Below are 21,049 nucleotides of genomic sequence, written 5' to 3'. Positions count from 1 at the left end.
AGCACAGGCTGTTTTTGCAGTGCCCTGTGGGTCACTGATGCAGCCTGTGCCCAAGCAGGCCTTCCTCGGGGAGGCTGGGGCACTGGCACTGCCTGCAGTCACTCTTTAGTTCTTGTATGACAGGGCCCACAGCCAACACATCAAGCACAGATAGTGAAGTGCCTAACTGGCTTTTGACACCCAGCTATGCTGGTGGCAGAGCCTTTGAGTGGCAGGACTCATTCTGAGATGACGCTGTGCAATCCCTGCCCGGGGCCTCTCTGGTCATGGTGTTGGGGTGTTTGGGAAGGGTGGGCCAGCAGCCTGCAGCAAAACACCCATGTTGGCGCAGATCTCCTCAAGCTCTCTCTTGTGCTAGGTCCATCGACGCCAACCCCCACAATCCCCTCGCCAGACACTACAACGCAGCCTCCACACACACCATCACCGCCAAGACCCACACCGAGCTCAGGTACTGCCATCTTCCATCCCCACATTTACTGCTTCTGGCAGGTGTTCAGTTAGCTTTCTCTGGGGCCGATGGCCAAGGGATGGAGAGTCTGTAAGGAAGGAGCTGCATGTCTCCTTTTATCTCCCCTCTATGCTGCTCTGAGAGCACTTGAGGGCTGGAGTAATTGCTGAGATGCAATCTCTGCCCAGGGCCTCTCTGGTCACAATGTTTGGGTGTTTGGGAATGGTGGGCCAGCGGCCTGCAACAAAACACCCATGTTGGTGCAGATCTCCTCAAGCTCTCTCTTGTGCTAGGTCCATCGACGCCAACACCCACAATCCCCTCGCCAGACACTACAACGCGGCCTCCACACACACCATCACCGCCTAGACCCACACCGAGCTCAGGTACTGCCATGTTCCATTCCCATCTTCTACTGCTTGTTGAAAGTGTTTGTTTTGCTCCTCCAAAGCCCATGACCATGGGATGGAGTGTCTGTAGTGAAGGGGCTGCACATGCCTTTGTATCTCCCATCTATGCTGGTCTGAGAGCACTGGAGGGCTGGAGTTATTGCTGAGATGCGATCTCTGCCCTGGGCCTCTCTGGTCACTGTGTTTGGGTGTTTGGGAACAGGGGGCCAGCGGCCTGCAACAAAACTCCCACGTTGACACTTACCAATTCTGCTTCTGTCTCTCTATAGGTCCACTTCCTTCTACACCCTTGACCCCATTGCCGGACACCACAACACAGCCACCACACACACCACCACCAACACAAACACCTGGGACAACCTCAGGTACTGCTATTGTTGGTAGATTTTTGAGTCATCTTCAAAACCTGTAGTTGCTACATGGTGCATTTACATTGGAGGGCTGTTACTTGCTTTTCATCTCTTTCCTGCCATGTGGAGACGTACATTGAGAGATAGTCAGGGTTTGGGTGGGGCACCAGTGCTTCTGGCATTTAGGTGTTTGAGGAGGTTTGAAGCAGAGGCCTGGAAAAATTACTCCTGTCTTGACACAGATCTCCAGTAACTCTGTCTCCTGGTAAAAGCAGCACACCGGTCGTGGGACTGCTGGTCTATGTGCAAGGTGGGCTGGGGAGCAGAGGCAGCAGGAGGAGCTTAAGTGACCGTTTCCTCTGGTCTTTCCACTGTCAGGGACCTGTGTGGTGGAAGGAGACCCTCACTACCACACGTTCGACAAGCAGCTACACCACTTCATGGGCACCTGCACCTACACCCTCTCCAAGCTGTGCGAGAGCAACAGCTCACTGCCCTACTTCAACGTGGAAGCGGCCAATGAGCACAGGGGAGGCAACACTCGCGTGTCCTATGTCCGATACGTGGATGTCGATGTGGCTGGCCAGCGGATAAGGCTGGGAAAGGGTGGAGTGGTGACGGTAAGCGCAAGGGGGAGAGGCGGTGGGGCTGTGTGAGAGGAGAGTGCTGTGCCAAAGGGTTTGCTCCAACCCCGTCTTGACTTTCCAGGTCAACGGAGCGGCAGAGATCTTGCCCTGCACCCCATCTGCGGGCGTGCAGGTCTCGTCCAGCGGGTTCTACACGGTGGTGATGACAGACTTTGGCTTGAGAGTGAAGTTTGATGGGAACCATCGGGTGGAGGTGACGCTTCCCAGCACCTTTGGGCAGAAGGTTTGTGGCATGTGTGGGAACTACAACGGGATGGCAGCAGATGACTTCCTGAACCCGGAAGGGGTGCTGGAGCCAGACTCCACCAGCCTGGGCAACAGCTGGCAGGTGTCCAACGACAGCAGGTGTGTGTGGCCCCCCAGCAGGACTGGGGACGTGGCGGGCAAGGGGAGGGGGAGACACCAGGAGAAGCCCACAGGTGACCCAAGGGCCCTTCTCCCCGTCCTTCCACAGCTGCTCAGCCGGACCACTCCCCACCCCAGCCTGCAACGAGACGGACAAGCAAGTCATTGCCAGCAGCAGCTTCTGCGGGCTCCTCACTGACACCAGCGGCCCGTTTCAGATGTGCCACGCTGTGCTGCGCCCCAGCGGTTACTTTGACACCTGCCTTTATGACCTGTGTGAGCTGGGGCTGGACCGCGAGGCCCTGTGCAAGAGCTTGCAGTCCTACGCGGATGCCTGCCAGTCGCTTGGTGTCAAGATACCAGCGTGGAGGAACGCAACCTTCTGCCGTAAGTCCACGCACGGTACCACAGATCGTTACTCTAGGGAAAACACAGAACAGGAATGAAAGAGAGGGGTGGAGAATTACAAATAGCTTTGTTCTGTGACGTGGGGATTTAGAGGGAGCTGTCAGCAGCTGAGGCACCGGTCTCTGTTTCACTGGGTCAGGTACGACTCAGAACACCCATGGAGCCAAGCAGACCACCGAGAAAATATAGACTCTTCATTTTTCAAAGGGGAAAATAGAGCAGAAAGAAGTGTTATGTTCTCCAGGTAATGGCCATGTCTTCTGTCTCGGCAGCTATCACCTGTCCGGCCAACAGCCACTACGAGCCCTGTGCTGCAGCCTGCCCTGCCACCTGTGTTGACCCGATGGCTCCTGCTACCTGCAACCTGCCGTGCGTGGAGGGCTGTGTGTGCGACAGCGGCTACCTGCTCTACCATGACCGATGCGTGCCCAGCCAGCAGTGCGGGTGCTGGCACAACGGGCAGCACTACCCCGTGGGCTCGGAGTTCTGGACGGACAACACCTGCTCCTCAAAGTGCACGTGTCCCGCCCGGGGAAGCAAAGTCCAGTGCTCCAATGCCTCATGCCCTGCGGGCCAGTACTGCGGGGTGCAGGATGGGAAGCCTCAGTGCCTCGAGCAATCCTACGGCATCTGCCACGTCCACGGCGACCCTCACTACAACACCTTTGACAAGGTGACGCACAACTTCATGGGCAACTGCACCTACACCCTGGCCAAAGTGTGCTCCAACACCACCTCCCTGCCCTACTTCAACGTGGAGGCCAAGAACGAGCATCGTGGCAACAGCAGAGTGTCCTACGTGCGCGAAGTCCTGGTTGAGGTGTACGGAGAGCGCATTGCCATTGTCAAGAAGGAGAAGAGCCAAGTGCTGGTAGGCACCGAGGGGGTCTGGCACGAGCATGGTGCAGCTGCAGGGCAGGGCTGGCTTTTCCTGGCAGGGCCTGGCATGTATGGGACATGTCCGTTGTCCCAGGCCCACAGGGGTTCCCCTGAAGCCACGGGGTGGCTTAGTTTTTCTTTTCTGGAGGGGTTGGAGGAGGAAGAAGCAAACGGGCAATGTGGCCCCTGTGGAGCAGAGGCCCCTGCAGAGCGCAGAACAGAGACACGGCTCTGCAAGCCGCAGGGGTGTCTGGCTGTGAGGGCCTCATGGGCACTGGTTTGCTGTGCCTGGCCTGGCAGCTGCTTTCCCAGGGGCAGGGGACCCCAGGGAGGCCAGGGCCAAGGCCGGGGCCCATTGCGGTGTGTCTGCCCTAGGTGAACAATGTGCGCCAGACCTTGCCGGCGAGCGCAGCGGGAGGTGCCATCACGGTGAGCAGGAGCGGCCGCTACATCGTCCTGGAGACAGACTTCAACCTCCGCGTGTCCTACGACACTGACCACTCGGTGGAGGTGAAGGTGCCCACCACCTACTTCAACCTGACCTGTGGCATGTGCGGGAACTTCAACAACCGGAGAGAGGACGATTACATGATGCCCAACGGGCAGCAAGCCGCAGACTCCAATGCGCTGGGGGAGAGCTGGCAGGTCCCAGACGATGACTCCTCTTGCGGTGTCCCCGTCCCGTCCCCACCCTGCAGCGCGGAAGACGAGAAGCTCTACCGATCGGACCAGTTCTGTGGCATGCTGACTGCCAGGCCTGGCTCTTTTGAGCGGTGCCATGGCGTCATCAACCCCCAGAGCTACTTTGAGACCTGCTTCTATGACCTTTGTGCCCTGAGTGGTGGCCAGGAGTTCCTGTGCGCCGCTCTGGAGGCCTACGCTGACGCATGCCAGGCAGCCGGCATCACTCTTCTTCCCTGGAGGAATGCCACCTTCTGCCGTGAGTACCTGCCTTGCAGTTGCCAGAAGGCAAGAGTGCCACTCCCCGTGCCCACAACCTCTGGCCAAAGCAAGTCTTTAGCCTTCCCCTTCCCAGAAGGTTGTCCTTCCTTGAGGGCTTACTAATGGTCCCCTTCCCATTGCAGCCCTTCTGTGCCCCGCCAACAGCTACTATGACCCTTGCATGACCGGCTGTCCTGCCACCTGTGTTGACCGACAAGCCCCACAGAACTGCTCCAAGCCCTGCATGGAGGGCTGTGCGTGTACCTCTGGCTTCCTCCTCAGCGGAGACACCTGTGTGCCCGAGGCACACTGCGGCTGCCTCTTCGAGGGCAACTACTACAGCGTGAGTGAAAACCCTGCGCTGGCTTGCGCCCCTCCCAGGGCACTCCCTTGCCCCTGCTTTCCTGCCTGACACACTGTCGCTCCGTGTTTCTCTGCCTGCAGCAAGGCGAGTCCTCTGTGAACGAGAACTGCACTCGCCAGTGCCGGTGCGCAGCCAACGGCCAGATGGTTTGCTCTGCGCTGTCCTGTGGCGAGGACGAGGTCTGCAAGATCCAGAATGGCCAGAGGGGCTGTTACCCAGCCGGCACCGCTCTCTGCCACATCTACGGCGACCCGCATTACAGCACCTTCGATGGGAAGCTTCACCACTTCCAGGGCTCCTGCAACTACACGGTTGTGACGGGCTGTGACAACTCCTCTGTTGGGTTCAGTGTCACCACCCGCAACGAACATCGCGGCAGCCAGAGCTGGACGGCTCTGAACTCTGTGGCACTGTCCGTGGAAGGCCTCCACATTGCACTGCGCAAGAACAAGGCGGTCTACGTAAGCCCCTCATTTTTACACCTGGGAACAACAGATGCCCTCAGCACCATTGCGGCCCCAAGAAGAGCTTGATATCCCCTGAGCCTGCTGGCGTGCTCACAGAAGAGCACGGCGAGGCTCTGAGCGGGGCAGATCCTGCTGCTCATGCAGTAACAGATTCTCAGGTTGTTTTCCTGAGCTTTCCGTGTGCCGTATGCAGAGTCGCTGCTGTTCTCCCTGGGTTTCTCACGGGGCAGGGTTTCTGACGCCATCAGCGCTTCTGACTCACTGGGCCCTGGCACCATCGCAGTGAAGAACAGTGAGCTCTCAGTGGAGGGCATCTCTTTATGCTTCTGTCTCCCTCTCTCTCACCCTTATGCAGATCAATGGTGCTCTGGCCTCCCTGCCTGCTTCTCCTGCCCCTGGCGTGACCATTTCTCTGAGTGGCTCCTACGTGCGGGTTTCTACCAAGCTGGGCCTGCAGCTGCAGTTCAATGGGGACCACGAGCTCCTAGTGAAGGTGTCTGAGAAGCACAAGGGCGAGCTGTGTGGGCTGTGTGGGACGTACACTGGGAGCCAGCAGGACGACTTCATGCGTCCCGATGGGGTTGTCGTGCCCAGCGTCAATGACTTTGGAGCCAGCTGGCTGGTGCCGGATGATGAGTGGCCGTGAGTCGCTGTTTCGTCACGTGGATGATGGACAAAAGGGAGCGCGGGAGAGGGGAGCTTGTGAGGGGCACAGGGAGGGAGGATTGGTAACGGCAGGCGTGGGGCAAAGGACAGGAGGCAGGCAGTTGTGGGAATGTCTCTGCAGCAGCAGACATATCGTCCTTGCGTCTCAACTCTCTGCTCCGCCCACCAGTGGGATGTCCTGTCTGCAACTGGGTGCCAGACGTGTGGCCGTTCCCCTTTCCCCTCAAGGCTGGCTTGCTTGTGGCAGTGTCCAGGCCCTTCCATGCGGTCAGGGTGCACGGTGCTCTCTCCGCACAGGCGCTCTGCTCTGGGGTCCTCGGCGACCTCTTGTGCAGGGGCCCTGCCATCCCACTCCACACGCTGCATCTCACTGCTCCTGGGCCCAGAGAGAGTGGGCCAGGGCCTTGGCACGATGCTTTTCCCAAGCTGTTGCGATCGCAGCTGCTTCAGCCATTTGTTTGTGTCCGCCTGATGCCACGGAGGGGAGTGGTGATTGTGTTGCCCACCCTTGCAAGTGACAGCTGTGGGTGCCTTGTCTTAGCATGGGATCCGGACTCGAGAGGCTCAGGTGTTGGCAGGGGAGGACATTAGAAAGCGGTGTGGCTGGGCTCCACAGGCTGCTGTCAGCTCAGGGCTGTCTCTCTGCTTTGTAGGTGTGACCCAGCTATCGGCCCGCCTGTGTCCTGCTCCCCCTCCGAGCAGGAGGCAGCCAACAAGCAGTGTGCAATCCTCACGCAACTCGGTGGCCCGTTCCAGCCATGCCACGCAGCTCTGCCACCCAAGACGTACTTTGAGAGCTGTGTCTATGACCAGTGTGCCACGGGTGGCAGCACGGAGCAGTTCTGTAATGACCTGGGGGCCTACGCCGCAGCCTGTGCTGAGGCAGGCGTTGCTCTGGGAGACTGGAGTGCTGGCACCGTCTGTGGTAAGTGTTCTGTTGATCTCCTTTGGGGCCCATGTTCAAGGAAAGGGGCAGCAGTGGTGCAGGCTTCTCTGTGTGTCACCTACCTGCTCTGGTGGGCCAGCCTTTGGGGGAAGAGCCCCTTTGTGGCAGGGATACCGTGGAATTCCTGTCCTGCGCTCCTTTTGCCATGGTGTGGGGGTGTTTGGGAAGGGTGCAACATCCCCATCTGGGAACAAATCCCCGTTATGAAACACATCTTCTCCACCTCTGTTTCACTGTACATCCAGAAGGTCCGACAACCTCGGCCCCCTTGCCAGACACCTCAACGCGGCCTCCGCATACAACAACATCAACCGCACCTGGGACAAGCACAGGTACTGTTGTCAGCCATCCATGTTTTTTCCTGGCTGTGCTAGGCACTCAGCTCATGCACTTGCACTCGGCTGGCCATCCTCACCTGGCCATGGTCATGCCAGGGATGTAGGTGTGCCCTGTGGGACACGGGGAAAAGGTGGCCCCACCCTCTCTCTAGAAACTCTGCTTTCCTTTCTGCACCCTAACCAGCTCCCCCGAGCGACTGCGATTTCGCCTGCACGTTTGACAATGACTTCTGTGAGTGGGTCCAGGCAGATTACAGCAGCATTGACTGGATAAGGAACAAGGGGCCAACGCCCACGCAAAACACCGGCCCCTCCTCTGACCACACGACAGGAGGTAGGAACAGCAGTCTCTACAGTCAGTACACGGTTCATAGGTGGACTGAGGGCTGGGGAGGGTTGCGGCTCGCGAAGGACCTGTGTTTGCTCTGCCCTCCTTTTGCCTGCCTTGAAGTGCAGCAGGGGGTGCTCCCGGGGCTGTGCTTGGGTGGTCCCGGGCTGCTTTCTCTAGATGTGATATGCATGTGACTGTGTGGCTCATGCTTTGTTTCAGACGGCTACTACATCTACCTGCAAGGGAGCAATGCCCTCCCCGGCTTTGTGGCTCATCTGGTCAGTCCCGTGTGCAGTTCGGAAGGAGCGCACTGCTTCCGCTTCTGGTATCACATGTACGGAGCGGCTGAAACAATGGCCCTGCGGGTGTACGTGGCTAAGGACGAAGACCTAGTGCTGGTCTGGAGCAGCGTTGGGAACCATGGGGACAGATGGAACCTGGGAGAGATCACGGTCAACAGCACAGGAAATATGCATGTAAGGGCACGGGCTCTCACTCCGTCTGAGATGAACTGTGCTTTCTAATGGCACCTCACACACACGGCCAGAGCTAATGCTGGGCACCGTCCCTTCCCGTAGGTTGTCCTGGAGGGAGAATGGGGTGAAGATATCCAGAGCGACGTAGCATTGGATGACCTGTCCATTGAAAAGGGATCCTGTGCAGGTACAAGGCTTGGCTTGGGGAAGGGCAGCTTGGGAGGTGTCACCGACTGAGGCGGCAGGCTGTACTAGAGGCAGGAGCACAGGCTGTTTTTGCAGTGCCCTGTGGGTCACTGATGCAGCCTGTGCCCAAGCAGGCCTTCCTCGGGGAGGCTGGGGCACTGGCACTGCCTGCAGTCACTCTTTAGTTCTTGTATGACAGGGCCCACAGCCAACACATCAAGCACAGATAGTGAAGTGCCTAACTGGCTTTTGACACCCAGCTATGCCGGTGGCAGAGCCTTTGAGTGGCAGGACTCATTCTGAGATGACGCTGTGCAATCCCTGCCCGGGGCCTCTCTGGTCATGGTGTTGGGGTGTTTGGGAAGGGTGGGCCAGCAGCCTGCAGCAAAACACCCATGTTGGCGCAGATCTCCTCAAGCTCTCTCTTGTGCTAGGTCCATCGACGCCAACCCCCACAATCCCCTCGCCAGACACTACAACGCAGCCTCCACACACACCATCACCGCCAAGACCCACACCGAGCTCAGGTACTGCCATCTTCCATCCCCACATTTACTGCTTCTGGCAGGTGTTCAGTTAGCTTTCTCTGGGGCCGATGGCCAAGGGATGGAGAGTCTGTAAGGAAGGAGCTGCATGTCTCCTTTTATCTCCCCTCTATGCTGCTCTGAGAGCACTTGAGGGCTGGAGTAATTGCTGAGATGCAATCTCTGCCCAGGGCCTCTCTGGTCACAATGTTTGGGTGTTTGGGAATGGTGGGCCAGCGGCCTGCAACAAAACACCCATGTTGGTGCAGATCTCCTCAAGCTCTCTCTTGTGCTAGGTCCATCGACGCCAACACCCACAATCCCCTCGCCAGACACTACAACGCGGCCTCCACACACACCATCACCGCCTAGACCCACACCGAGCTCAGGTACTGCCATGTTCCATTCCCATCTTCTACTGCTTGTTGAAAGTGTTTGTTTTGCTCCTCCAAAGCCCATGACCATGGGATGGAGTGTCTGTAGTGAAGGGGCTGCACATGCCTTTGTATCTCCCATCTATGCTGGTCTGAGGGCACTGGAGGGCTGGAGTTATTGCTGAAGAGTCACTGCAATCCCTGTCTGAGGCCTCTCCGGTCATGGTGTTGGGGTGTTTAGGAAGAGTGGGCCAGCAGCCTGCAGCAAAACACTCATTTTGGTGCTGATCTGCTCAAGCTCTCTCTTGTGCTAGGTCCATCGACGCCAACACCCACAGTCCCCTCGCCAGACACTACAACGCAGCCTCCACACACACCATCGCCGCCAAGACCCACACCGAGCTCAGGTACTCTCGTTTCTCATAGGCATCTTTTACTGCCTGTCATAACTTCTCAGTTTTCTTTAGGTTCCACCACAAAGTGACAGTGTTTTTAAACTGGAGGGTCAGAGTTTTTCCTTGCTCACCCAATTACACTGCTAGGACAGTCCTTCAGTGCTGCGATTCTTTTTGTGTAGTTACTGTGTAAGTCCTGCCGTGGGTCTCTTTTGCCACAGTGTTGGGGTTTTTGTTAACAATAGACCAGTTGTCTGACACACCTATTATTGCCATGTCCATAAATATTTAAATTTTTCTTTCCTATGGCAAGTTTTCACCTGTTATAGAGATATTATTATTTGTAGCATTTGGAAATTTAATTTAGCTTCCAAATTCTGTTTTTATATTGGATATAGTCGAGCTATATTGTCCTGGAAAAGACTCAATCATTGTGGTTACTGTTATTTTATTACTTATGAAATACACTAAAATGTCTGTTTAGGTAAGTTTTATCTGCTTCTTTTCTCCAATTTTGGCATTAAGATATTCTACATGTGTCAGGTTCTTACATACAAAAGAGTGCTAACTCACCTAGTTTGAATGTCTTTTGCATTTTTTTTAATCATTGTTATGTATTTAATTCCTGGATTTTTAATTGTTTGTGTGTAAGCAGTAAAGGTTGACACGCAGACACACCATAAGGGTAGCTATTTTTGCAACACGCCATTTAAAAGCAGAGAAGAGGTAATCATCTATTTTCATTATTTTTTGTTGTTGTTAATAAGCACAATAAAGCACCTGCAGGCTCAACTCTGCTAAGATTTGATGGGAAGATTTTTCTGTTGAGTATGGGAATTTCTTATGAACAGTCAAAATCTTCACCAGCTCACACACACAAATGCACACACTGTGTACCTCTCTTTGTATGTATTATCACTGGCTAATTAACTTTGATACTTTTAAAAACTGTATATAAAGGACCTCTTGTGTACACAGTGTTCAATAGGAGTTCCATAACTGATGTGTGTTAAGAACCCAGACAGCTGGTAGTTCATCAGTCTCCGGCTAACCAACCCTGTACAGTTTTGAAGTAAATTCTTCCTACTTAGTCAGAAACAGTCTTTCATACATGGACACTAAAAACTTACTGCTCCACTTTATATAATGATGTCTTAATAACAAAGCTTTTTAAAATATATTTCTGATGCACAGAAGTACAGTTTCTTTATGGGTCTAAAGTCAGGAGGCTGAGTTGGGCTTTGGAACATTATTGACTGATGCCATCGCTGTTATATCTGAGCAGCAATTACAAAGTAAAACAAACAAAAGAAGTGGAAACGAAGCAACTGCAGAAATCTGGTAGAGATTCAGAGGGAATTATTCTATCTTTCTTTCCTCCCAGGCCGTGCTTCCTGCAGTGCCTCTGGCGATCCACATTATAACACTTTTGACAACAGAGTTCATCATTTCATGGGAAATTGCACTTACACCCTCTCCAAAATGTGCAGTGTCACTAAGAGGCTTCCATACTTTGATGTGTCCACAACAAATGAACACAGAGGAGCCAACACCAAAGTCTCTTATGTGAAGTCAGTGCAAGTGGAAGTCTATGGCAACCAGATTTCTTTGCTGAAAAACAAGAAAGTGAATGTAAGAAAACACTTGTTTAAAAGACATACCTTTTTAAACTGACATGCAGATAATGAAATATTTTCTCTGTAGAGTTTATAGCAAGCATTATTTTTAAAATAAATAAATGTACCTCTTTTAATGAGATGTCCAACAAATTTGCTCAGATGAAATGTTTTTTAATTACTTCCAGTTCCCTTGTGCACAAGATTGTATCTTTCACCAATCTATTCTAGCTGCTGGTAGTTGTAGGAGTCCCAGCAGCCATACACTAACTTTTACAACTTGCTGTACAGGTGAATGGCAGCAGAATGAACCTACCTGTATTTATTGAAAAGAAGATCAGTATTCAAAGCAGTGGTGGATATGTTCTCTTGGAAACTGACTTTGGACTTTGGGTGAGATATGATGGAAATCACTATGCAGAAGTCTCTGTGCCCTCTAGTTATCGTGGTCTGCTCTGTGGTCTCTGTGGTAAGTCACAGCCTTAGTCACTTTTTAGTGAATTGTGGAGGCTGGTGATTACTTAAACTTTTTTTCTTAGCATGTCATACTTATTCTACACACAACTAGTCCTTGTCAAATGAACTGGAATTTACAGTAGTGAAGAAATTTTCCATTTCTAACAACTATTACTTACAAAATTCATGGTAACATGTTATCCATTTGGTATGTTGTGAGGTATAACTACAAATAACATTTTTAGACAAAAAAACCACCCTCATGTTGGTTCTATAGTTAAAATTTACTAAGAGTAAAGATTTGCACACATCTACTAAAGAATTCTATACAAATATTTTTCTGTTACTTACATTCTGATGTATTTGTCTTTTGTTGGGTGTGAAAAATGACATACCATCTCATTTTGTGAATCACAAAAACTTGAGGCTGTTTCCACAGCAGAGAGCAATCTTCAGAACAGCTTACTGTCAACATCCTCAAGCTTTCCTGCTGCTGTTTTCCTGTGTTGTTTTAGGAGGTATTTATAAAACCTGAATGATCATGTTTATATGATCAAAGGAAAAACAAAAAAGGGAACGGAAGTAAAAGAAAGAAAAGAGAAATGAAACTACTAAGGCTTATTTTTACCTACTTCTTAGTCCAGCTAAGATAGGCAGTGTCTACATTAAAATAAAACAATGGCAAGGATCCAGTATGCATACTCCTGAGCTGACAGACTCGATGAATAAGAAAACTCATACTTTATTTTCAAAATTCAAATACCCCAAAATATTAAGTGCTATATATGACACAAAACATAGAGGCCTTTTAGAGTCCTGTGAGAAAGATCAGACACCAAGGGCATATTCTACTGTATTTTGTAAGAAATTCTATTCAAATAGGATAGCAAAATAAATGAGTCACAGTGACTTCTGTAACTAATGAGAGTAGGAACTCTCTGGAATTAGTAGAAACCAGTAATTTTTCAACAGCAATGTTGCTAATGCCAGAACCTGAGCAAGTTTAGTTGGAACAACTTTCTGAATTCCAGGTGAGTATATGAAATGTACTTCAGGATGGAAATGGGACTGTAGAAATTACAAGAGTAGCTTGTCTTGTGAATTTCTAATTATTCTTTGATTTAGATCATCTGAAATTTCCTAGTTCAATTATCTCTCCGTGAGTTTTTCACCCTTTCAATTCAGGAAATCTGCCTAGGAATATAATGATGCAAATAACATCATTTGATTCTTAGTCCAACATTCTGCAGGTAGGATCCAAGGAAATAACTTGAGGTTTTTTTAGCTAAGCAACTCTTGTATGCAATATGACCTAGTTATATAAGAACTTACAGACTTCTTGCTTCAAGTCCGCAAGTCTCCAAACAGCAGGCCTTGTCAGTGGTCAAAGTCTAAAACAGAATTGAGCTCTTATTTCTTACTTACTTACAACACACTGATTTTGCATATATACTCTCTCTAGCTCATTGTAGTTTTACAGCCTGAAACCTAGATTTGTTCTACAGGTGTGAACTTCCTGTGTCCCATAAATCTCTTTTTACCCTCACAGGTAATTATAATGGTGATCCAAATGACGACAACATAAAGCCCAATGGTGACATTGCAAGTGGTTCCACTGATTTTGGACAAAGCTGGCTTGTGCCTGAGAATAATACCATGTATGTAAATTATTTAATCACATGGAATTTGCTAATCAAACTCTATCAAATCAAACATCCATCCACTCCCTGGCTTCGTCATCCAGGTCCACTTTACAGCTTCCAATTGCCCATTAGAAGTAGTGAGCTGACACTTTACATTAAACATGGAATGAAAAGAGTACTGGTGTTCTTTAAGTCTTGTTTTCCAAAGCAGGAATTGTCTGATGAGCATGAGGGGGGATGGAACTCCAGTCCAGTTCCCCGATTGGAAACAGTAACTGATTGGATTCCGTAGCAATTTTTTTCAGCTAAGAATAATCCTTTGAATAACCCAGAAGGCATCAAAAAGGGAGTCTATTCAGTGATAGGACTGACATCAGCTTTTCACAGAAGCTGGATAAAGTCTTGTGATTGTAATAAAATACACTCTGTTGTGCAGGGTTGTCATGTGTCAATCTTCCACTGAAAATCTGAGATTAAGAGATGTGAAACACACATTTGATTTTGCTTGCTTTCTCCAGATGCTCCAGTGGGACAGAAGAGCAATGTGATCCTGTGCTGGAGAGTGAAGCAAAGAAGAACACAGCATGTGGCATGATTACAGACCCAACAGGTAGTATGCTGGTGATTCTCTGTGAGCCTTGTGATAGAGCACATTATAACATGTGTTGCCTCTTCTATGTAGTCCATTGTTCTGAGCTCACACTGGAAGCATCTAAAACCTTCAGTATGAATGGCCAACATAAAACTCACAGATGCTTGGTCAAGATATGTCAACCATTCAGACAGTGCCAATGTTCCATGAAGCTTAGCTGAGAATGTGCTCAGGGAGCCATAGATGCTGTTTCTTTATAGTGACTTGCACTCTGCTTGATAAGAAATAGTTCGGGGAGTACTGTCATTGCATGTGCTACAGATACTTTATCTGAAATTCTGTACATGTTCCCTGCATTGGACAGCCCCTGCAGTTGTTTAGAATTAGTGGCTTGCCTAGCCAGCAACTCTTAATTTATGCAAGCTATGTTGTATCTGTCACGCAAAAAGAAGGAAGCCTAATCCAGAAGTCCAAGTCATATTGTGCATGCTCTGCTTCAAGTGTTGGTTTAACTTACTAAACAAAGTTAGCCTGGAGCACTCAGAATACATTTGCTGTGACAGAAAATAGATGGTGGTGGTGATCTTATCATTCCCAATTTTTCTCTGTCCTTCTATATATCTTTCTTAATTTACACAGGAATCTTCAAGGATTGTCATAGCCAAGTTCCTCCAGAGAATTTCTTTGAAAACTGTGTTTATGACATGTGTTTCACCGATGGACAGGCAACATCCTTATGCTATGGACTGCAGGCCTATGCTGAGTCATGTATCAATGCTGGGATATGCATAGAGTGGAGGAATGCTACTCTTTGTCGTGAGTGTTGTGATTTATAAATATCTATTCTGCATTTAAACTTCAAAAGAATGCATGTTCACCTCTACCACTTTCATGCATGTTATTTCATTTTATGCAATGTTTTGAGTATAGTCTATCTTTTGTCATGTCTTGAGCCTGCTTCAGTGTCAGTACCATTCCAGTATTTGTATAAAATACTAATTTTCAAGAACATTTGGATAGATGCAGGTCTAATTCTTCAAGTTTTAATAACTTACTATTAATTTCTTCGAAAAGTTCGACTACATTCAACTGTACCTTATGTGAGCTTCTTTACTGGGGAAATAACTGTTTCTTTGCTCCACCAAAAATCCGCCATGCTCTTTATTAGCAGAGCTGGTAGTCCTCCACACACAAACGTTTATTGATGGCTTTTGGTTAAAAAAAATAGTTTGAGACCTTGAGAAACAATTGTTTCTAGGAAGTTTAAAAGTATTTATACAGCAAAGAAATCAAGTATTCTCACTTATTTCCCAATTCATTCTCTTCAAAATGACCTTAAGGGAAATTTCATATAATGAACTCATATTTCTTAGAGTAAAGCTTTCCAGGGGTTCCACTGGTGCCAATTTTATGCAGCACTGGGTAGTTTTTTGCTTGCCAGACATCTTCTAAAGGACCATTTGCTGCAGATGGAGTGATGCACTTCACTTGTAAGGAAGAAGTAGCAATAAGTTTGCTGATACGAAACAGTGATTTACCAAAGTTTGATAACAAATGTGACAGTGGTTTAATAAGATTCAATCACAACAGACCCTCCCATCGAGTCATGAGGTTCAGAATGGACTCCCTTCTCAGAGAGGACTCTAGATGTGGCTGGATCCAATCCTAGTTCCAGACTTGGTCAATGGTTTATGTCTAAAGGATTATTATGTGCACAATCAATCCTTTGTATCACTCCATTAGGATTTCAAAGTTTAGCATGCTATTAACCGCTTACCAAGAATCTGTTGCAGCAAGGACTCTCTCAACCTTGAGGAGTAACCTTGATAGGTGTCCCTACTCAGTGTGAGATCCTGGCATGCAGCCTGCTGCCATGCAGGAGAGCTCAACAAACTCTGGGCTGTCCACTATTTATGGAGTAAAATAATTGACTTATAGTCATATTTACATACTGACTACAGAAGTCAGTTTCTTCCAAATTTGGCTTGAGTTGGACATTGACCAGCACCATGGGTAGGTGGGCGCATTGTTCAAATTAGCACTTGACTATTGTATTGTTATCTGTCTCCTGGGAATCCACTTTGAGTCAGATGCATCCAAACACAGATGCATCCATCACAACCAAAGATATCCATTACGACCCACCACCACTGGTGGTTATCACTTGAATAGGGCTATGGGAAATACAGGTCAGGTTGTGGAGTGGGTGGGCAGAGCACACCACTACACCTTTATATCCACAAAGTACACACCCAGAGAAAAAAAAAAAAAAGTCCTCTAAAGGTCAACCATAACAAAATAAACCATAATTTTTCTCTATGTTTTTTTTGTCTTTGACGCTAATTTTCATTATACCAGTTACCACTGTATTAACTTCTGTAGATTTGCACCTTTTTTTCTTTGATCAACAAATAACTCTGCATTGAAACTAAACCATAAAATAAAATAAAATAAAATAAAATAAAATTTTAAAAAAGAGAGAGAGGGAGAGATATTCTGGAAGCTGCTCAGTTTGGAAAAACAGCTACTATGACTTTAGAACAGCTTTAAAGCATCCAGTAAGTTAGCCCTGGGAAGACAGAGCACAGAGAATTCATAAATAAAAAGAAGAAAGAGCAAGAAACAAGCTTCTAACCCTCCAAACCAGATTAAAGCTAAGGACATCCAGACTCCATAGTCTGAGACCATAGCCCAGGACCTAAATTTCTATGGCTTGATTATAGTGATAGGGAAGATTTAGAGACGTTAAGAGGATTGACTCTCAGCTGCTCCCTCCATCAGGAATTCAAATAAAACCTCAGTTAGGAACCTGACAAAGGGCAGGTGTTCTGTCTAGATGACTGGAGATACTGCCTTAATTGCCTGACAAGACTAAGAGATCCTGCTGTAGGAACAGAAGTAAATATCATAGAATCTAGCCAGAAACAATTTTTAGGGTTTTTTTAGATGACAGAAGTGGACAAATGCTTCAGGATTTCTGTAAAACGTGGTATCTTCCCTGAGGAGCATACTTTGAGTGGTAGAAGCCCAATTCTACCATGAGCAGGAAGAGAGTGACACTATAATATATATTTTCCTCAAGGGGGTTCAGTGAAAGACAGTCTGATTTTTAGTTCTATTTTTAAATATATGGCAGGTGTTCAAATAGTAACTACAGTAATGGGGCCATATCAGCTCGTATGTGAAGAGATTCTTCTTTTCCCGTAATGGAGTGACTTTATGTCTTTAAACCTGCAGAAAAAAGTTTACTGAGCCAAGCACAATTAGTCCTGTATGATTACATCAGACCTACTCTCAAAGTGAGCCTGAAATGTTTGACTTGCTTTGTGAGGTGAAGTTCAGGGTGGGCCATCTGTCTTAGCCACCTCTGCCAAAAGTCTCCCATCTCATGCAGCAAGAAAATCCTTTGTATGTAGGACTCTCCAGTATCAGACTTCCTAATAGCAAGTTTGTATATTTTCAAGAGCAAACAGTGAAAGCAACAGGAAAACTTTTGTCATGATTTTGCCCTTTTGAGTGATTTTTTTTTTCTCCTAGCAATGTCGTGTCCAGGAGGCAGTATCTACAAGAGCTGTGGTACTAGATGTCCATCTACCTGTTTGAACATCTCAGCAGTTGTTTCCTGCAGTTCCTTACCAGTGGAAGGTTGCTTCTGTAAGGAAGGCTATGTTTTAAGTGGAGACAAATGTGTTCCAGAAAGCAGTTGTGGATGTGTTGATGAAAAAAACCAGTATCACCAGGCAAGTTACCTCAGACATTGAAAGAAAAAAAAAAAAGAAAGAACAGGGGATCTCATTTTTTATCACCATGGGAGAAAAAAATATTAATAACACTAACACAATTATTATTTACACCATTTATAATAACAAAATAGATTCACTTTGCCAGCATTCTTGATCTGTGAGCTGTGTGGCTAGAATTGCCCAAATGATCATATATCATACACATTCAAATACTAAAAATTTGATTGTCCCTTACAGTATAACCTTCCAAGATATCTTACAGTATATACTTCTACACTCTTTATTCCGCTCAGCTGAATGAAAGCTGGTTCACCAGTTATCCCTGCACTGAACGCTGCACCTGTAAGGCTAATAACATCATTGTATGCACACCCTGGGAGTGTGGAGTCAGAGAAGAATGCAGTATTCAGGATGGTGTGCTGGGCTGTCATTCTAATGGTAAGTCCTGCCTTAAAATGGTTCTCAATGCCAATCCCATAATTAGATCCTTCTTCTCCTTCTAACTTTATTATAAATATCTTTTCATATGTGATGGCAAAGAAATTCCAACTGACTGCTACCAGTGCTAAGAGATGAAAAGACACAATGATCTGTCTTGCAAGCACAGATCCCCTTCTGTTGTAGTGGATATCAGCAAAAACTGATGCTGCCCAAAAGGTCACTTTGGTTCTCTTTGTCTTGATAATACAAATTCAAGTCCCACATCACCAGTGCTGCAAGCTCTAAATTTGAGAATAATTGAGAACTGCATTTCTGAGAGTCTGGGTGATGGCAAGTCCAATAAGTATCTATGTATATAGATGCAAATTTATATACTTTTATATTTACACCTATATTTATACATATAGTCATTTATTTTTATATAGCTAAGTAGAAAAGCTCTGTATTACCCTCAACTACCATAAATCATAGCTACAACAGAGTATAGAAATGTACAAAGAGGTTAATTTCTTGCCAAGTTGCCAGTTTGTAAATAATTTCCAAATGAAATTTAGGAGACACTTTCTGGAAATTTCTCATTTCCAAATAAAATGTCATTGGCATGAGGCGTCACAGAGATACCTCTGTGAAAGTTTGCCCACATACTAATGATCAGGATTAGGCTGCTGCACTAATACAAACATCTGTGGTCATCTAAGTTCATGGAGAAATCCAGTTCAGAGTTCTCAGATAATTTTTTCACCTTCAGGCCAAGCAACATGTCAAGTGGCAGGAGATCCCCATTATTTCACTTTTGATGGAATGATGTACACATTTGTGGGTACTTGCACCTACACCCTGGTTGAGGTTGTCAACACCAACAGTGTCGTTCCTATAACCATCCTTGGAAAGAATGAAGACAGAGGACTAAGAGGGGCCACATACTTGAAAGAAGTCTACATAGATGTGTATGGTGTACGAATCACCCTTCAGAAAAGCCAAGGAATCCTGGTAGGTGGTGGTGCTCTTTTTTCTGGCAAGAAGTATCTTAAAATTACTACTACAGTAGCTGTAGGGAAAAGGATCTTCATGTTTCCTAAAGAATATGTACACGTATGCTTAATACTTGTGGGCACCTCCACTAGCTGGATATCATGGGGAAATACCATTTCTCACTAGTTCTCAAGGCTTCTGGTTTGGGTTTACTGTTCCATTGGCCATATCTTTGAGGTGGAGCTCAGACCGTCCAGACTGGAGAACTGTTGCCTGACCTAAAGAATGGGTCTCCCCACTTCAATAGCTGTTGTCAACCCAAACACCTATAGCTACCTAAAAAGAGCAGAGGAAAAAACAAACCATACTGTATTGGTCCAGATTAGCACAGGCATCCATGGCAGTACTGGAGGCAGGAAATCCACCCTACGGGTGAATAAGAGCTTGCTCACTGCCAGGCACCTTTCCAGCTCCCTGTTAAAGGCACAGGCTGTGACTCCTGCCCAGCTGTCCTCAGCTAAAAGGCTGATTCCTGCAACCTATAGCTGAAATGTGCAATGGTGGAAGTGTAAAGGAGCTAAAACTGTCATAGAGAAATCTTCAGCATTGCAAGGAATATAGGTTGTGAGCAGAAAAGCTTTCATGGAAGAGTGGCATACTGAAAAATAACATGTCTCTCCAGCTGAACAATGAAAGAGTCTACACTCCAGTGGAGAACCGGTTGCGAGGCGTGTCCATTGGAAACGTTGGCAGATTTATAGTAGTGGAAACTGACTTTGGTGTGATAGTGAAATACGATGGCAATCACCATCTGGAAATCACCCTCCCACAGTCTTATTTCTCAAAGGTAAAATTTAGTATGTAAACACCTGGCACTGTTTTAAAGCCATTGCTTTGTGCATTTAATTTCTTTTATTCCTGTGTTTTGCCATTGCATCTTTCTTTGTAGCTGTATTGTAACACATGCAATTTTTTTCCTTTCTATTTTTTTTCTCTTCACAACAATTTCCTTGTGTTCCAAGGGGGTAGTTAAAGGAAATGACCTGGCTAGGGGAATACATCTAACTTATAGAATAAAACACCTTGAAGCCTTGGGGAGCCACAGATTTACTGTGGTTTCTATTTTATTTCTCCATGGGTGCAGTCAGACACTAGTGAGTATGTCTGGTACAAGATAAGTTGTTGGTGATGATTAGGTTACATCATTTCATGGGCAATGAATAAGAAGTTATTGGGGAAGCGGATGTAGAACAGACAGCACTTAGAATATGGTTCTTGTTCATTTGCAGGTACATGGCATGTGTGGTAATTTCAATGATAATCGTGAAGATGAACTGTCCTTGCGCAATGGTACACTCGTCAGTGTCACACAGTTTGGAAATAGCTGGAAAGTGGAGAAAGACAGTGATAAAGGGTAAATGTAACTTCGTTTCACACCTTCCATCTTCCTTCAGAAAATAGTCTCCTTTCAATTGTTTTGACTGTTTGCTACTTTGTAACATAAAAGTAGTATATATGAGATTTTTCTTGAATTTGAAGCTCAAAGAGAAGCCATCACCTCAGGAAACCACTGCACAGGCTAGAGGGAAACCATAGCCTTTCTACTGATCTACATACATATTAGGCTTTGGGGCAGTCCACAGTGTGGACATAGCCTCTGTTTATTTTACACTGAAAACACCTAAAGCAAGACAATGGTGCTGAGGAACAGTGAGGACCTGCTACTCCCTAAGGGATAGGGAGTGAGGGGTGATAACACAGCCAAGAGAACAGTGACCTCACCATCCTGGACCCATCCCACACTACCTGAGAGAGGCAAGCAGGGCAGGCCCAAGAGTGGAAGCCAGGGTCAGCCAAGAGTCCAGATTGCCACACAAGCTTGCAGTGATGAGACAGTTCTGAGGTCAAGATGAGAAGTCAATCCTCTAGTCAAGGTCAAGTTCAGTGAGAGTAACGAGGGTCAGACACAGCATGGTGATTGGCAGGCAGGTCTACTTCTGCCTAATCTTTCACTCATAGACAAAAAGAAGACTATAGTCATTAGTGTTATTTAATACCTTTCAGTAGAAACAAGCTTTTCAGTTTCA

The 21,049-nt window shown here is 47.4% G+C and overlaps 1 protein-coding gene across 1 annotated transcript in view; it reads left to right on the top strand.

The window, feature by feature from the left end:
* The window catches only part of LOC141963289 (IgGFc-binding protein-like), an 80,170-nt gene that overhangs the window by 46,818 nt on the left and 12,303 nt on the right, over positions 1 to 21,049 (top strand). Inside the window, exons 43-70 of the mRNA XM_074912483.1 lie at positions 359 to 451; positions 1,131 to 1,226; positions 1,454 to 1,521; positions 1,590 to 1,831; positions 1,920 to 2,203; positions 2,313 to 2,590; positions 2,884 to 3,482; positions 3,866 to 4,430; positions 4,576 to 4,775; positions 4,877 to 5,257; positions 5,619 to 5,905; positions 6,583 to 6,854; positions 7,398 to 7,547; positions 7,764 to 8,020; positions 8,123 to 8,207; positions 8,641 to 8,733; positions 9,027 to 9,119; positions 9,419 to 9,511; positions 10,884 to 11,131; positions 11,407 to 11,584; positions 13,121 to 13,229; positions 13,733 to 13,824; positions 14,446 to 14,622; positions 17,344 to 17,546; positions 17,843 to 17,987; positions 18,739 to 18,980; positions 19,645 to 19,809; positions 20,252 to 20,376. Coding sequence (XP_074768584.1) covers positions 359 to 451; positions 1,131 to 1,226; positions 1,454 to 1,521; positions 1,590 to 1,831; positions 1,920 to 2,203; positions 2,313 to 2,590; positions 2,884 to 3,482; positions 3,866 to 4,430; positions 4,576 to 4,775; positions 4,877 to 5,257; positions 5,619 to 5,905; positions 6,583 to 6,854; positions 7,398 to 7,547; positions 7,764 to 8,020; positions 8,123 to 8,207; positions 8,641 to 8,733; positions 9,027 to 9,119; positions 9,419 to 9,511; positions 10,884 to 11,131; positions 11,407 to 11,584; positions 13,121 to 13,229; positions 13,733 to 13,824; positions 14,446 to 14,622; positions 17,344 to 17,546; positions 17,843 to 17,987; positions 18,739 to 18,980; positions 19,645 to 19,809; positions 20,252 to 20,376 — 5,820 coding nt within the window. The remainder of the gene's footprint in view (positions 1 to 358; positions 452 to 1,130; positions 1,227 to 1,453; positions 1,522 to 1,589; positions 1,832 to 1,919; positions 2,204 to 2,312; positions 2,591 to 2,883; positions 3,483 to 3,865; positions 4,431 to 4,575; positions 4,776 to 4,876; positions 5,258 to 5,618; positions 5,906 to 6,582; positions 6,855 to 7,397; positions 7,548 to 7,763; positions 8,021 to 8,122; positions 8,208 to 8,640; positions 8,734 to 9,026; positions 9,120 to 9,418; positions 9,512 to 10,883; positions 11,132 to 11,406; positions 11,585 to 13,120; positions 13,230 to 13,732; positions 13,825 to 14,445; positions 14,623 to 17,343; positions 17,547 to 17,842; positions 17,988 to 18,738; positions 18,981 to 19,644; positions 19,810 to 20,251; positions 20,377 to 21,049) is intronic.

This window comes from Athene noctua, chromosome 8 (genome assembly GCF_965140245.1).
Source record: "Athene noctua chromosome 8, bAthNoc1.hap1.1, whole genome shotgun sequence".
NCBI classification, from domain to species: Eukaryota; Metazoa; Chordata; class Aves; order Strigiformes; family Strigidae; genus Athene; species Athene noctua.
The sequence above is the reverse complement of the archived record's forward strand: the minus strand, read 5'-3'. Positions and strand labels throughout refer to the sequence as shown.